Source organism: Cornus florida, unplaced genomic scaffold (assembly GCF_030987335.1).
Source record: "Cornus florida cultivar Cherokee Brave unplaced genomic scaffold, ASM3098733v1 CherokeeBrave_3.0.0_Hap2_Chr01, whole genome shotgun sequence".
NCBI classification, from domain to species: Eukaryota; Viridiplantae; Streptophyta; class Magnoliopsida; order Cornales; family Cornaceae; genus Cornus; species Cornus florida.
This window is the reverse complement of record NW_026775571.1, coordinates 76,988,297-77,003,379: the sequence shown is the minus strand read 5'-3', so window position 1 is coordinate 77,003,379 and position 15,083 is coordinate 76,988,297. Positions and strand designations below refer to the sequence as shown.

The following is a 15,083-nucleotide window of genomic DNA, read 5'->3' as shown; positions in this document are numbered from 1 at the left end:
AAAAAGGTGATATAATTAAATACAATATTTTTTATATAAACTCTTTTTTTCCCATTATCTTCTTGTCTTTTTCTTTCGTTTTTTTTTTTTTTTTAAATTTTATTTAAAACATTTTGTGACAAATTAATTTTTTGATTGTACAAATAACTCGTTGAAGAAGTTTGAAAACTCCCAATCGAAAATGGAAAATTGTTCAACCGGAGATAAGTATCACTTTAAGTGGCAACACAAGCTAAATGTAGATATTGTGCAAATAACTTGAAATAAATGTCAGTTAGAATAAGCTCCACATGTTAAGGTAAACATTGTAGAATACCGCGGTACAGCAACGCTGTTGCAAGAGAGATTATCACCGGGTGCAACACCAAGTTGGTTGCAATATTCTATGTAATACTCCACATGAGCAGCAACAACGCTAGGGTTTGCACCATTGCATTCAAGAGCACCATTGATGGCACGGATTGTTGCCCCGAACCCTTGGCCAGATGTTATGGCCGAGTGAGCATTTTTCATCCAAAACCACAAGGCCGTCTTGAATGACACCACGACGTCTGTGGCCACAATGTCAGGGTTGTTTAGTCCATCAAACCCGATAGCTCTTCCGGCTGAACCGTAATTGTAGTTCCATGATAGCTGAAGAGGACCTCGGCCATAGTAACTCTTGTTGGGTGTGCATGGATACTGTGTATTTGTTTCTTGACAGTAGTCCCTAGAGGCACCATCAACCTCTTCAATGTAACAAAAATCTGCTCAAACAAAAGATTTAATATGCTTGTTATATTAATGTTTTAAAATAAAAGTTTATCAATGGGGTTATTTTTTTTATAATCATGGTATTTGAATTCAATGGAAGTTTGAACTTTGAACAATTATTATATTGTTTGGACGGAGTGAAGAGAAGGTGTGATTTTATTTTTGTCCTAAAAATAATTATATTGTTTTAGTGGAAACTATATATCTATATTTTTAATTGGAAAATCTTGATTGGTGAAACCATATGCGGGATATAAATTTTGTAATTAGTAAATTTGGTGTCAAAACTTATTCGATCTAGTTGTAATTTTTGTTTTACTTTTGAGTCTCGTGTTGCAACATGCGAGCACACAATTCGATGAGAACATCACTTAGACGGGGAAGTGAGTGAGGAACATTTGTGAGTATTTTTAAATTGGGTAGAGAGCTTAATCAATTTTCAACAAAGTCCAACCAGTTGCACTTTGATGATTTCCAACCCGTTGCACTTGTAAATCCGATCTATTGCACTTTTGCATGAAAAACAGGTCTCAGGAAAAGTAGAACCGGTTTCACTTGCCTAAATGTGAGTTTCCCGTTTTTACCCAAACTTGTAGGGCAGTCCTTGCACGATTTTAAAAGCTAGTTTTACTCATAGGATTCTAAGTCTATATAAACTCTCTTTCTCTCATGATTAATTAGAGTTTTAAAATGGAAAAATATTTTTACTATTGAGAGGTTTCTAAGAGTATTTTTCTATAGAAAATCACGTTCATAATTCTTATATTTTTATATAATTGATAATACACACTATTACAAGAGTGTTCTTATGGTGCTACTCTCTATCTAATCGGAGTTCAAGCATATTGAAGATTCAATCAATTTCATTCAGAAAAATCAGGGTTTCTATTTGTCTTCATCAATTTAGATTTAAAGAAAATGAGGAAGCGATCGAGTTACGAAGGGATCAGAGCATTCGCGGAGTGTTCGTAATTTAACCGCCACCCTTCTATAAGGATTGAGGAGTAAACCTAGATGTTTAACAACTAGTTCTTGGTAGAGCCCAATGAGTGTGAGCCTGAATCAGGGTCTATTTTATTTTTCTTCGAATATAGTGAATCGTTTCGCTCAAGGCTGCGAAAGTCTCCTTGGTTTTCATCACAGTTGGTTGGATTTCTTCCAACAAGGTTTCTACGAACAAAAATCCGAATGTCATTTCTCAAATTTTATTTACTTTATTTCCACTTTATTATTACTTTGTTGATTTGATTTTAATTTTATTTCGATAAAACTAAAATAAGTAAAAATTGAATAAAGGAACAAGTAAAACCTAATCACCTTATTTTTAATACAAACTTCCACAACAATTTAGCATAATGCAACTCATAATACAAAACACACGTTAAGATAAATTTTGTACTTTATAAATTATTTACCCTCAATGGTTTCCTTCAAAAGGTGAGAAGGTACCCTCCAAACTAGACTCTACCAACTATATCAGTAAGTAATGTCCTTAAACCTAAAAGGAGATTTTTATTATTCTAGGGTACATTTTCGTCAAAAAGGCATAAGAAAGTCTCCGAGGGCATCCTAATTAACAATTATTCGGATCTCTACCAAAATCAATTTATAGACTTTGCATCCAAGAATAAAACAAGGTCTTCCATTTGTGTTGAAAATTTTCAAACCAACTATGAACCCAAAGTTTTTTAAAAAAAATTTCCAAAGTTGAATAAAAGAGAAGAGAGAGATTTGGAGAACTTACTGCCAGTCTCATGGGTGGTATGCGCAAAGAAAGCTGCAATCTCCCGCTTAGAATCATCGACCGAGCCAACCCGGCCGAATTGAGAAAAAGCGTGGACGGCCTTAAGAAATCCATCTCGCGTGTAGAAATTCCTCCCTGCACAATTTTCACTGGCTTGACCGATTATTCCATCAAAGAATACCTCTGTTACAATATCACTGACCGAGACATTGTAACATGGTCCCTGTTGGCAACCTGTGCCACAATAGTCGGTGCCTGTGCCACAATACCCATACTTACTACAACACAAGTCCGCCAGACAACCGCAGTTCTGACCCACCACGGATCTCGGTAGAACTCCGACGAGGACTCCGGCCAGAATGGTTGCTACTAAGGTCGCTTTTCCTAAATTGACGCCAATCATGGCCGTGAAAGGTACTGTTAATAGAGAAATGTGTGGTGTAATGGTAACGTTGTGAGATAGAGATTTATGGTTGATTTTTTCAAATGGTTGAGCATTCAATTTTCAACAAAGTGTGACTGGTTTCTGACTATCTGTCTGGAGGTTGACGAACTTGACTTGGGTGACTATCACCATGTGCGTGTGCGTGTGAAATGCATAACTGTTTAACTCTGATTTTAAACTTAAAAAAAAAAAAAAAAAAAAAAATTTATTTAGTTCAAAATTTTAATTATTATTATTATTTTTTAATTCCAAATTCAAACCGGCGCTTCCAAGCATAAGCATTACTTTAGTTGTTACTTATAGTATATATAAAAAACAATATTTTAGGCATTTTGTGTTACTTAAAGAAACATACTAATGCCCATACATTAGGCATTTTGTATTATTTTTTTAAAAAAAATTGGACAAAAAATAATATTTAGTAAATTGATATAATCTTAGCTTATGTAAGATAAGTATATATACATATAATATATACAGCTCTCCAGCTCTCAAAATATTTTAGACATTGACTCTCCCGCATTTTTCCTCATGCTACCACATTAGTTCCGTGTGACTTAACTATATTAGATAATTTAAACTTTTTCATCATTTTGTAATCAGCGTGCATGATATGTAAGTACTTTGATGGTAATGTACCGCACCATAACGTGTGCAATAACCATAATTTTCTTTCTGCTTCTACATAATTTAATTGCAATTTTTAAACAGTATAACTAGACGAGAAAATTGTGGGTAACACCTTAAAATATATAAGGCAAAATTATCACTAGATATTTATTTTTGCGTATTAAGTTCTAAACCAGTCAACTTTTCACTTATACCCTTACTAATTGACTATTTATACATGGCTAAATTTTTTCTATTAGAAATCGATTTTTTTCTCATTTTCAAATTAATTAGTCTATTTTTCAAAAGGATAAAATTTTATTCAAATTGTTTCAATAAAAATAAAAATGTTATTTACCGTAAAAAAAAATAATAATAATGGAATTTTTAATTTTTGTATATTAAAAATGATTGTAGTAAAATTTACAAAAGATTTTTGGAATTAAACTTTAATTAAATTAATTATAATTATAATTTATAATATAATATTCACTAGTTAACTAAAACATAAAAGAACATAGAAAACAACGTATCACATATCAATTTTAGAATAGAAATTCATAATTGGGAACACTTTACCTTTATTTGGTAAGGATAAATGAAAAATTGAGTGATTTAGAACTTAAATAGAAATATACTAGTACATATTAGGCATTAATAACTTAAATGGAAGAATTGAGTACTTCAAGATCCCATTATCTACCGATTTGGTCCAATAAAAGAAAGAAGAAAAAAAATAGTTGTGTTATAATATCACTTAATCTAAGATGGATTAAGATAGTAGAAATGAACTACAAATAAACTGAAAATAATAATATTCTTATTCTTTACTGTCTTTTATTTTGTTTTATTTCACTCTTTGGACCACAACCACATATTTAAGCATTTATATTCCACAATTTGTAAATTCATTAGGTGAACTGGTGAAGGAATAATCTGTTCACAAGAGAAAAAATCAGCCCATTTGTTTAAAATCTAGGATTAAACAAACACAACCCTCCATCCATATCCACATTCAATACAATGATTTTATGCCCCTGCAAACCATGGATAGAACCATTAGACTTATAGTACCATACTCCATAGCCACTTGCACCAACCTGAATGTTCAATGACTTCCATAGAAAACAACAGTGAATCTAAACTCTTGAACTTAACTATACTCTGTTTGGCAGAAAGAATAGCTTTTAAAGATACAAAACAACTCAAAATAAGATGTTAATTTGGATGTTGCAGTATTTTTATTGCCTGAAATGCATCAAATGGACTCCTAGAATCCAAAATCATTAACAAAAGAAAATGGTGCATAGAGCATTGAAAAAAAAAAAATCTAAAAACTGTTTATTGCAATATATATATAAATCTAAAAACTAATGGATATGAGAGCTGCACTGATCTTGTGAAACCACTATCCAATGTGAATAGATGTACAAATATAGGTCACTACTCATTAGTTGTAGTGTAGAAGTGCAACTAATGAGTAGATATATATGAAATGAAACAAATTTATGGAATGGGATGTAAAAACGCCGCCATGAATTAGCAGAGTAAAATTCAGATACTAGTAGCATGAAAGCAGAAATTCAACAGCCAAATGCTTCAAAACTCTATTTGCTTATATAAACATATGTGGAGTACTATACAGTCTGCAGTAGGGCACTGCAAAGACAGTACAGTATTCCTTACAAAACTACAACCTTCATTACTACTACTAGTATTTACAGAACTATATAACAAGTGACACTGGCAAAATCGATGAAAAGAAAAGCCAACCCTAACCATGACAGAACTACATCAGCTATTATGGAGTAAACTACCTACCAAGGACCCTAAACGATCTAACAGTACATCGGTGCCAAACCAAAGATGTCATACCATTGACTATCGCCAGCCTCCTGCCAAGAAGCAATTGCTACTGCCAGAGCTCCCAATGGCACAAGGGACATCACGAACAGCAAACTTCACAACACGGGTGCCTACACAATCCAATATTTCAAGACACTCCTGCAAGTCGGAATCATTCGCCAACATCACCCATTCTTCTTCATCATCTAGATACTTGAGCTGGAATGTCCCTATTAGTATTTTGAACCTCTTTGAAACTTCTTCGTATAGGTGCAAACACCCTGCAGAAGGCTCAAACTTGAACCGTATTGTATCTTCCCTGTAAGTTGCCTTGACAGTAATTTTTGATCCACAATCTCCAAAGCTTGTGATTTTCGGGTAACTCCGTTCAACAAAGTTGGGAGAGCTTGATGAACTTCCACTCATCATTGAGCCAGAGTCGGTCATGCCCGAAGAAGTGGGCTGCTTGTGCTCAATGACCCCATCGCCACGCCCATCATCTAGTGCAACTGATTTAATGATATCAAAACAATCAGTAGGAGGGATGTTAGATTTATCGCAACAAAATGTTGAACCGCTTGCATCTTTTGCAACTGCTTCAAGCTTTTTGAGAGGAGAAATTTTGTTAGCATCAAAATCTTGAATGATGGAACCTGATGCAATGACACTCCCAGTAGCGGTGTCAAATTTCAATCCTCCTTCCATACCATGAACAGAGTCGAGCACAGTTTGTATTTTCTTTAAAGATCGTTTCACCTTGTGTAACTTGCGCGATGGCCATCTTGCGATTCCATGTTGTCTGCATATCCTCTTTAAGGTAGTAGGGCAAACTACAAACAAGCAGACAAGAAAGTAAAAACCATGTTATCATTTTGAAACAATTTGCAAAAATATCTACCATACCTGACCAAATTGTTAGGGATTTTAATGAAAGGGTTTAGTATAAGAAACATTCCATAAAGTTTTTGATAACATATTCAACTTTTTTTCTTAACGAGATATCGATATATTATTAACTGTCGATTTTCAATGTCATCTCATGCGTTCCCCACTCACCCACGCACACAATAAGATCAAGACTACCCTTTTCTCTCTTTTTGTTTTTCTTTTTCATTCAAAGCAGTTGAATATAATGGTTAGCCCTATGTTCATACTAGCAACAACAAGAAGGTGTGGGTTACACAGAGCATCAGAGAATCAAATTATAATATCTGAAAGTCTAAGCAAAAAGTAGGATACATCCGGGAATGTTAGCTAGTACCCCATTCAAAATTCGTCTAGAAGAAACCATATGATATTATAAAATGAAAAAATAACCATTTAATGAATAATTTTTAGGAACATAATAATTTGCGCTTTGACCTAAAAGTTAGGAGGATGTATGCTTGGTGTAACCTGATGCTCACAATGAATATAGTCTTACCACCAATGCTTTTAGCAGCATCCTTAAGACTCCCAGAAAAGTATTGCTGAAGAACACTTAAGCTAACATTCTTCTCGGTCATACCTCGCTTTTTCTCAATCCGTCTCTTTGATCCACTTCTTGTCTAAAATATAATTAACAAATTGTTAGTCAAATTGTATAAGCTAATTGGAATAATGCACTAAAAACATTCAAAAAGCAAGTATCAACTTAGAAAATAGACCTTATAAATAAGAATCTGATCATATTCATATGTTAGAAACTTATAGATGACATCCAATGAATTTTCTTATTTTCCTTTCCTTATTCTAATAATTGGATTTAGATGGTAATAATAAAAATGGCATAATTATCTACTTAAAAGATAATAATATTTCTTACCTAATAAAAAATATATGATATAAATTGGAAAAGCTCATTCTCATGTTTTAACCAGGTTACACAACCACTAGTTGCCCCCACATACCCTTTTAAAGAGTTCCATATGGCATATTAGTACATCACCAGTAGGATAGAGTTTTGTAGTGTTGTATAGAATGTTTCTGAATAATGTGGAGTGTGGTACATATATAAAATATTTAAGATATTTTTTTGAGGGAGTTGCTCAATATTCTTTAAGAAACCTAAAAGAGAAATCTTGAGCATCTCAATCTTATTTGTCAATTTGTTTATATATGGGCCATTGCCCAAGTAAGTGGTGGCTTATAAATAGGGTAGAAGGTCATTTCCATACTAGTCAAGTTTAACCACTCATATTGTAACAATTCTAGTGATAAAAAAGATGTATCTACAGATTGTCAAGTGAAAAAGAAGAACTAATGCTAATAATTCATTGAAGATTCAACTAAATGATACACGAGGAAAAAGGTAACCATCGATCCATTAGATTACACTAAATTTTTTATAAAAGAGAAATATGACATAATACTAATTTGATGCATATGCAAATAATTTATTATTACGAAACAAGAATCAATTATTACCAGATAGGTTTATGATTTACCTGTTGACTAGAATTATCTGCTGTTATTCCAACATTTCTTGAATCATATACATCAGGCACCCTGTTAATAGAATTTAAATTAGCTTGACAACTTCTCCCTGATAAATCTATTGGTAGCTCCTGAAATCCAATATTCGAACCCTCTGTCCCAGCTAATTCTGAATCTGAAACTCTTCTCATACCCTTGGAAATCCTCTGCATGGTAGCAGAAAGATTGTTCAATAAAAGTTGTTGTTCTACACTCCCTTTCATATGGACAGGGAGAAAGAACTCTAATATATAGTCATCAGCAGCCGTGTAAATGCTCCTTAATCTGATCGCAACTGCAGCATTCAATCCAACCTTGCGTGCGTGATGAACAAGTGGATACTCACTAATGTCATATCCTTTTACATCAGATGAGAAGAAGGGGATATTGGATTGTAAAGCTTTTCCAGCTACCCCTTGACCTTGCTCCAGAAAGTGATCAGCACATGCATGCACAAATCCATACATATTGCTATCGTTCACGTAACAAGCTGTATTCTCAATACATAATACACATTTCTCAATTGAGCTTGTATTACAACTTTTGATGCGCACCCTGCTAATTTCATCACTAGCTCCCTCAGAGTAACTACAAGGTAGCCATGTTAGAGCAAGGGGTAATTTATGTGCATGACATACCACCCGTAAAACATCAGTTATGTCAGCTAACGCAGCCCTCTGATTCTTTGAAAGACACTGTAAAATAACACATGATATTTATTAAAGATCAAAATAAAATTCTAATACATGAATAAAAAGTTTAATTTTTTTTTAAATATACTCAATAAATAGCACATCATCACATTAAAAAAAAAATGATATGAAATTCTAATACATGAAACAGTATATTTTATAAATTTTTTTGAATTGTACCTGGTTATAAAGTCGAGGGGGTGTATTACTCCTTAAATTTACCGCCTGAAACCATAAGGATTAATAATAGTTAAAAAAAAAAAAAAAGCATATATAAGATTAAACCGTTTGTATAATTTTTTTTTTTTCAGTCTTTTTAATATTTTTCCTTTTTATTTTGAAAAACAGGTATACATAATAGAAAGAAAATTGTAGAAGCAAAAGTAATGGAGGGTTACGAAAAACAAAATCTAACCTGGAGAGAACGACACACATTATCTATCTCTGCGTCAAAATTATGTTTTTCTTTTGTGGTGACAAGTTCGAGTACAGCACAACATGGCATGTCTGACACTTCAAGAGAATCACTCTCGAAAATTGGTAAAGCAATAGATCCACGAACTTGATGGGTAGCTGCATATTCCACACGTAAGTATTCGCTTTTATTGTAGTACATTAAATTTGAGGTCCACTCCGGAACTTTTGAGATAAATACACGGCCAGGAAGGCCGGGGAATAAACTTGATTTTAATTCTGCAGAGAAAGCAAATGTCCTCGACACATCACGATATCCTTCAAGCATCTGATCAAGCAAATACGGTTGCTCACACGTGCTTAAAATATACTGATCACTATACCTAATAGGCATCCAAATTTGGGCCAAAATGCCCCCTTCACATGACTCTTTAAACAAAGAAAGCGCTCTCAGCATCTTTTCTGTAAGTGATTCAGAAATTGGTCTGGGGATCTTAGAATATCCCCTGGCTGATTCAGTCAGTGGCCTAGAGATCTTAGAATATCCCCGAGGTGAAATATTATTTTGCTGTAGAGAACCATTACCTCTATTAGAAGTTGAGTCATCTCCATTAGCACAATCTGATGGAAGAACAAATTGTGCAGGAGTTGACTGAACCTTCATCCCCTCTCCACTATAATAACCTTCCATGCTATTAGACTTGAAAGAGTTGAATGGATCTTGAGTTACCTGATTTGTGGGCATTGATATTAGAGGTGGAGTGGCATAACACGAAAACACCTGTTCTGAAGGAGTACTGCACCATCCTGTATCGAAATTCATCAACTCTGCAATGTTGTTGAAAGGATCTTCAGAAGAAGCAGCATCTAGTGATGACACACCCTCCATCTGAGCTGTGGGAGAATTCCAATAACTAATATCCTTTTCTTGAGAAGAAAATGGATATTCCATTTTCAACTATTGAAAAAGAATGCTCAACCAGCTATATAATAAAGGTAAGATTTTCTTCAAATAAACATTCCTCCATAACTATTATTATAGGTTGACAATCCCTCCCCATGTAAACAATTCACCCTCACTTTTGAAGCCCAAATCTCTCCAACACAACCACACTTCTATCAAAAAAGTGTGTCCAATTGAAAGAACAACTCAACACAACTCAACAACAAAAGCCTAGCTTTCTCAATTGAAGAAGCACAACCCTGCACTACCCATAAATGAAAGTCACACATTCAACTATTTATAGCAGGGAATGAAGTAAAATCTAGAACCAATATAACATAAAATAAGCACCTCAATCGAGGAATTTCAAATGAACAAACAAATTCAGCTGCTTACTGACCTTGAATAGATGAGAATGAATCAATTTGTGTTTATCAATTTGGGGTTTCGAACCACACACCACTCCACTGTAGCATAAAGGCAAATTTTCAATTAACAAGCAAAGCACAGCTGGGATTCCACATATGAAAAAAGCCAAGAGATTGCCAAACATACCACGAATGAATTAATTTCAATTTTGCGAACATCAATGGATACAGATAAGCGTTATCCAAAAGCCAAATAATTTTTGTTAAAAAACCCTAAAACCATACCTTTTACTATGAATCTTCAAAGACCGACTATGCATCGGTACAAGTTGACAAACTCGCCGTTGAATAAGACTCTCGGAACTTTGGCTTTCTCACACAGAATTTAATTTCCCAAACAGAGAGCACGTATGGTGAGAGCTGCTATAAATATAAGATCTAGGCAAATGAATGACGTAACGGCTAGGATTAAAATATATATATATATGGGGAGGTTTTATTACTAAAATAGTAGTACTGTTTGGACAAATTTTAACTTTGGGATTTAAGCTCCTGGTTGGTTTAGAAAGGAAATTAGGAGGAGAGGAAAAGGTTGTTCTATGATTTGTCCATTTTATCCTTTCATACAAGCTGTGTTATTAGAATAAACAACTAATTAAGTAAAAAGATGTGATACTCTACCAAACACCGCGTGAGAGTTGAAATTCAAACGTTATTAACTAGAAATTGTCATTGTAATTAGATACCAAATATGCACTCATTTTTTTTTATCAATTGCACCTCACTTTTCAAGTGAAATGACATAAGTGTTCCTAAATCATAACTAATAAAACATTAAATATTAAAAGTACAATTGACATTTATGTTAAAAAGACAAGAAAAAATGTGTTTTTTTTTTTTTTTTTTGTGAAAAAGGTCCATCAGTCTCTATTCAAGTTTGTATGGTATTAGGTTCAAAGTTAATTTAGGAGTTGAAAGTCAAATTTGTTAGGGATTAGGGCTTGTTTGGCATAACTTTTGTTTTTATTTTTAAGCAGAAGAATAAGAGAAGTAGAAACTATCACTTCTATTTAGTTTATCTGTCACTGTTTGAAATTGTATTTTAGAAGAGCTTTTAAGGCCAGAATAGTTTTTAATGTATATTTGGCAAATCATTTGCTGAAGCTCTTCTAATGCTAAAATAATTATTTTGCCCCTGAATTGAGTATTTTTTGGATTGTTTGGTAACATAATCAAATAATCTAACATGACATATACAAACAACTCATTCAATATAATTAAATAATTCATGCCGTATATAAAATATTACATTGTATTAAGCATCAACTAACAAAATAGCAACCCATTCAATATAATCAAATAATACAAAATGTCATAACATCAACTAACAAAATATTTATCCAATCATGAGTTTCGTAGCAATTCTATCTCGGATCACAGTCATCTCATCATTAATTTAACAATATCAAATATTCATCTAAGCATTAGCTCTGTAGCAATTCTATCCGGATAACACCCATCTCAGTAATATCATTACTTGTGAACGAAATATCCAATTAGCCAATTTCCTCATCGAATACATAATCATTTTTTCCATATGTTTGAAATTCTATATCAGCAATAGCCTCCCTCCTTATAAAATTATGGAGAGCCATTGAAGCACTAACAATGACAACTTGCTTATCAAACTTAAAATTAGGCATATTTTGTAAGCTTCTCCATTTTGCCTTCCACGCACCAAAAGTCTGTCTCCTCATGTTCACTCTCTTCAGGATGTTCTCCCTCATCAACATTATCTCAATGGTAAGTGATTGATTATACAAAGGAGGCATGGTTTCAGAAGTAGGCGCCCAAGACTTAGCTCCAGTGGCGGTCACATCTCGAAACAAGTCATCTAGCTTAAATGAGTGCTCTAGACCCTTCATACGAAATTTGGCCGCATCTATATACTTCTGCACTTTTTAATTTAGAAGTTAGAAAATAAAAATTACCATTAAATTTACTGTTAAAAAATGAAAAATATATACACATATACATACTTGTAACTTTGTCTCCCACCAATCATTTGAAGCATCTATAGTTTGTCTTTCAGTATCCGACCCAATTCCAGTCTCTTCTCTTAATAATGCCTCCCAGAGCTGCCAATCTTTTCTTACATTTATCCTAATGATTTTTTTAGTTGTTTCCTTTCATAGTTTTTGTTGGTGAACTTATTAAAATTCCCAATAAAATTCTTTCAACCCTTTTTGTTCAAGTGTGTTCCATTTCTATTACCAGCTCTCACTTGTTGTACAACAAGATCAACAAAAATCGGGTGTGTGGTGGATTCTCATACTGCTTTTGTTTTAACTTTTTCTCCCTCAACCTCCATCTAATTTACAAATGGAATAGAAATTAATAAATAATGGGGGGTGATTACTCACATATTAGCATTGGACTAGATGCTTTAATTATTATTAAAGTTTTCTTCAATATCTCAAGCATAATATAAAAAGTATACTCATACTTCAAACATAGTATAAAAAGCATAGTTATAACAAATGTTATATATAATGTTGTATATCATGTATATGTATCCATATCTCAGGGAAAATGGTTATTCATACAAAATGGTTGTTTAAGTGTTCATACATATATATATATGTACATGTATCCATACAACAATGTTCATACGTGAATGATTCAACATTCACGTGATCGATTAGCGCATAAATAAAAAAATGGGTTAAAAAAAATAGTATGATTAATTAGTTCAAAATTTTGGTCATTCCAAACTTCACACTATATATTCAATCCAACATTCATATACAAAATATAATCAATCATTCATATATACAGTAAAGTAAAAGATTACAATTGTTCTCGATACTTTAATTATTATTAAAGTTTTCTCTAATATATAAATAAAAAATTGGTTAAGAAAAAAAGTACGATTAATTAGTTCAAAATTTTGGTCACTCTAAACTTCACACCATACATTCAATCTAATATTCATATACAAAATATAATCAATCATTCATATACAACAAAGTACTTGCCTGAAACGAAAGAGATCCTTAAACTGATGATCTTCGAAGGAAAGTGACGATCTTCCTGAAGTTGTCGTTTGAGTTGTCCTTAGGTTTAGGAATAATATGATGTCTTTTATAATGACAGATGTTATAATTTTATTTTTTCAATGCCCAAAAGAAAATGGTACGCTTGTCGTATTGAAAGATTCATTAAACCCATAAACAGCTTCGCGTATGTATCTAGAAGAGCGTTTTGCCAAAGTTGGGGTCCCCAGTTTCTCCAAAACGTTCTTATAATAAAACTATCCAAACACCCTTCATAATAGCTTCTAAGCCCATAAAGCCAAAAGTAGCGTTTGAAAACCAATCCAAACAAGACCTTAGTTTAAAGTATAATGAAGTTTTTGTTTAAAAAAAAAAAACAAATGCATTAAAATAAACAATGTTTTCATATTTAAGTTGGTCACCAATAGGAACGGACCTGTTACCAAGTGAGGGGGGCAATTGCCTCCTTGAATTTTTACTAATATACCATGTTTTTTTTTTTTTTTTTTTTTTTTTTTTCATTATATACTCCTAAAATATTGCTAATACTCCACCTAAAATTATTGCAAAATTTCAATCTTGTCCCTCTTACCTAAAGTTTTAGGTCCACCCCTGGTCACCAAGTTTACTATTTACTTTTGATTTTATCTAATTAAGGTTTCATTTGATAAGAAGAATGAAAATTTGAGAGAAAATATATATATATATATATATATATATATATATATATATATTACCATTATTTCAGTAATATTAATAGGACTATAGTACTTAATGGAATAATGTAAATGTAAAATAATAATAAAAGATGGTTACCCTTTTGGTCGTGGGCTTTAAGAGTAATTCTCTCCCTTCCATGTCTTTATTCTATTTCCCCTTCCCTTTCCCCTTTCTTCCTTCCACTATTTCGTCGTACCAAATCAAACCATGAAGCCTTCTCCCAACTCCGCCCTTCCTCTCCCTTCTTCTTTGGGTTCCATTCACCTGTGTCGGTTTCGGTTACTAGTACCTTTTTGTTGAACGTCGTTCGAGCTTTTTTTGAGAGTATGGCAAGGTGTTCGATCTTTCATATCCAATAGGTGTTGTTTGATAAAATTAAAAAATTAAAAATTTGAATTTAAAGTGTTACAGTTTTAATCAGTAACCGTAAAATAAGAATAATTTTTTATTTGTTTTAGAATGTAAGTGTTCAAAATTTAATCATAAGTCAAATCATTGTAACTTGAAATTTTAAACTTTTTTAAGTAACACTTTTTTTTTACAAGTACTATTCAAAATGCATCATCAAACACACTCAATTAAATAGACCACTCAATTTATTAGAATAAAGGTGATGTTTGATACTAAAAATTTTAAAAGATAGACTTTTAAACTATTGAAGTTTGTAAGTCGTAATTAAAAAATAAATATTTTTTTGATATATTTTTAAAATTTTAACTTTTAGTGATAAGTAATGTCACCCTGACTTAAATTTTACCCATTTTAAACAACACTTAATTTTTTTTTGTGATATTTAAATTGCCTTTGTATTTAGTTAAAGATAAGGACAACAATACTTTTTTAGTTAAAGATAAGGACAATACTTTTTTAGTTAAAGATAAGGACAACAATACTTATATAATGAGTAGGTCATTCCTTTTGTTGTAGTGGAGTCACAAATGCACACATAGAGACTAATTATAACACGAAGAAAGTGATAAATAAGGACAATAACTTCTTTTCTTTTTTTTTCATAAAATAATTTAGTGATCTTGTCTTAT

The 15,083-nt window shown here is 32.5% G+C and overlaps 2 protein-coding genes across 4 annotated transcripts; both read right to left on the bottom strand.

Moving 5' to 3' along the window:
- Nucleotides 1–214: 214 nt before the first annotated feature.
- On the bottom strand, nt 215–3,045 carry LOC132301875 (endochitinase EP3-like). The gene is made up of 2 exons (XM_059799032.1): nt 2,498–3,045; nt 215–746 (listed from the first exon to the last, which is right to left on the bottom strand). Exons 1-2 carry the CDS (start codon nt 2,898–2,900, stop codon nt 271–273), a joined length of 879 nt encoding a protein of 292 aa, XP_059655015.1. The 5' UTR covers nt 2,901–3,045; the 3' UTR covers nt 215–270.
- Nucleotides 3,046–5,146: 2,101 nt separating this feature from the next.
- On the bottom strand, nt 5,147–10,734 carry LOC132301823 (protein NLP2-like). 3 transcript variants are annotated; one of them, XM_059799030.1, is made up of 7 exons: nt 10,553–10,734; nt 10,300–10,409; nt 8,958–10,159; nt 8,723–8,767; nt 7,823–8,545; nt 6,820–6,943; nt 5,147–6,226 (listed from the first exon to the last, which is right to left on the bottom strand). In XM_059799030.1, exons 3-7 carry the CDS (start codon nt 9,906–9,908, stop codon nt 5,433–5,435), a joined length of 2,637 nt encoding a protein of 878 aa, XP_059655013.1. In that variant the 5' UTR covers nt 9,909–10,159; nt 10,300–10,409; nt 10,553–10,734; the 3' UTR covers nt 5,147–5,432. The 3 variants fall into 3 exon arrangements, with proteins under 3 accessions (XP_059655013.1, XP_059655012.1, XP_059655011.1); XM_059799029.1 differs by having other exon boundaries at nt 8,958–10,164; nt 10,300–10,366; XM_059799028.1 differs by having other exon boundaries at nt 10,300–10,366.
- Between the last annotated feature and the right edge of the window lie 4,349 nt (nt 10,735–15,083).

Excerpts from the sequence above, each read along its gene's own strand:
- LOC132301875 (XM_059799032.1), bottom strand. The coding sequence starts at position 2,900 with ATGATTGGCGTCAATTTAGGAAAAGCGACCTTAGTAGCAACCATTCTG. Across the intron at positions 747-2,497 it reads TACCACCCATGAGACTGGCA|ATTTTTGTTACATTGAAGAG; the intron begins GTAAGTTCTCCA and ends TTGTTTGAGCAG.
- LOC132301823 (XM_059799030.1), bottom strand. The coding sequence starts at position 9,908 with ATGGAATATCCATTTTCTTCTCAAGAAAAGGATATTAGTTATTGGAAT. Across the intron at positions 8,546-8,722 it reads CCCCTCGACTTTATAACCAG|TGTCTTTCAAAGAATCAGAG; the intron begins GTACAATTCAAA and ends GTTATTTTACAG. Across the intron at positions 6,944-7,822 it reads CAGATAATTCTAGTCAACAG|ACAAGAAGTGGATCAAAGAG; the intron begins GTAAATCATAAA and ends ATTATATTTTAG.